Raw genomic sequence first — 1,299 nt, 5'->3', positions numbered from 1 at the left:
TTTAAGGCGAGTGATACGCGCCGGCGCGCCGGCCCAAATTTGGGCCGGTCGCTGCGTTACCTCACGATACACCGCTTTTAGACCGTACGATCATTCGTTCATCTAAATAAAAAAGAAAAAAGAAGAAGAGGATAGAGCCCAGCGCAACCGCTCGACCTCATCCGCACTCGCCGGCCTCCCGCACGGCCGCGCAACATACGCTCGTCGGCCGCCCCGTGACCCGCGCTTGCCGTCGGTTTGCTCGTGCAGGCGCGCTGCACCAAGTCGCCGTCGTCGCGCGCGAGGTCGCCGTCGGTTTGCTCGTGCAGGCGCGCTGCACCAAGTCGCCGTCGTCGCGCGCGAGGTCGCCGTCGGTTTGCTCGTGCAGGCGCGCTGCACCAAGTCGCCGTCGTCGCGCGCGAGGTCGCCGTCGTGCCCGAGGTTGCCATTGCAGCTCCTGACGGCCCTGTGGATGAAGCAGGGGGCACGGTCCCATCTCCACCACCAACCACCGTTGCAACTCCGCCACCACACTCGTCCCCCCGTCCCAGCAAATCAACTCCATGGTCACAGCTTTCCATCTCGCCATCGTTGCTTGTAGCTCCCACTGTTGACGGTTGTAGCATCGCCGGCGTCGTCCAACTCTGTCGGCTCCCATCACCATGTTCCAGCAAAAAACAAAACAAAATTCAGCAACAAAAAGGCACTGTCACCGGTAGTAGCAAAAAGGGAATACAGTTCCAACAAAACACATCACCGGTTCCTGCCAAAATACTTCGCCGCAGACTGTCACAATGAAACACCTTGCCGAAGCAGCAAAAAATTTGCCGGTTGTAGCAAAACAAAAGGCCGGTTCCAGCAAAACGACTTGCCTGGTCGTCGAATTCCAGCACGGGTCGGTGTGGATGCAACTTTTTCGCCGGCCGGTTCCAGCAAACAACTCGCTGGATGCAGCACCGCAGGTCGTCGTCTTCATCGCCGGCAGTGTTGGATGTAGCTTTTTTGCTGCCCCGATTCCAGCAAAAATAGCCATGGGTTGCAGCACCTGAGGGCGTCATCTCCACCACCAGCAGTTGCTCCCCTCCTTGCAGCTCTTCTTCGCCGCCGGTTGCAGCACGCTTGTCGACGGTTCCAGCTTCCTGAGTGATCGGATGCAGCACACCTCCCGCCGCGGGCGCATCTCATCTCTGGACCGGCCGCGTCCCGTAGCACGGCCCTCGTCGGAGCACACGACGACCGCGAAAGAGGAAGCTCTCACCACCAGCCATGGCGGCTCGTAGCAGCAGCCATGGGAAAGAGCTTCACGGCAGCGTGTGACAC

At 59.9% G+C, this 1,299-nt stretch overlaps 1 protein-coding gene across 1 annotated transcript in view; it reads right to left on the bottom strand.

Annotated features, from left to right (window-relative positions):
- Positions 1-1,293, bottom strand: part of LOC119364019 (protein PUTATIVE RECOMBINATION INITIATION DEFECT 1-like) — an 11,661-nt gene extending 10,368 nt beyond the window's left edge. The window contains exon 1 of the mRNA XM_037629408.1: positions 852-1,293. Within this exon, the coding sequence (XP_037485305.1) occupies positions 852-1,037 (186 nt within the window). The 5' untranslated portion in view covers positions 1,038-1,293. The remainder of the gene's footprint in view (positions 1-851) is intronic.
- Positions 1,294-1,299: the final 6 nt, after the last annotated feature.

Source organism: Triticum dicoccoides, chromosome 2B (genome assembly GCF_002162155.2).
Source record: "Triticum dicoccoides isolate Atlit2015 ecotype Zavitan chromosome 2B, WEW_v2.0, whole genome shotgun sequence".
NCBI lineage: Eukaryota > Viridiplantae > Streptophyta > Magnoliopsida > Poales > Poaceae > Triticum > Triticum dicoccoides.
This window is presented reverse-complemented; position numbering and strand designations above follow the sequence as displayed.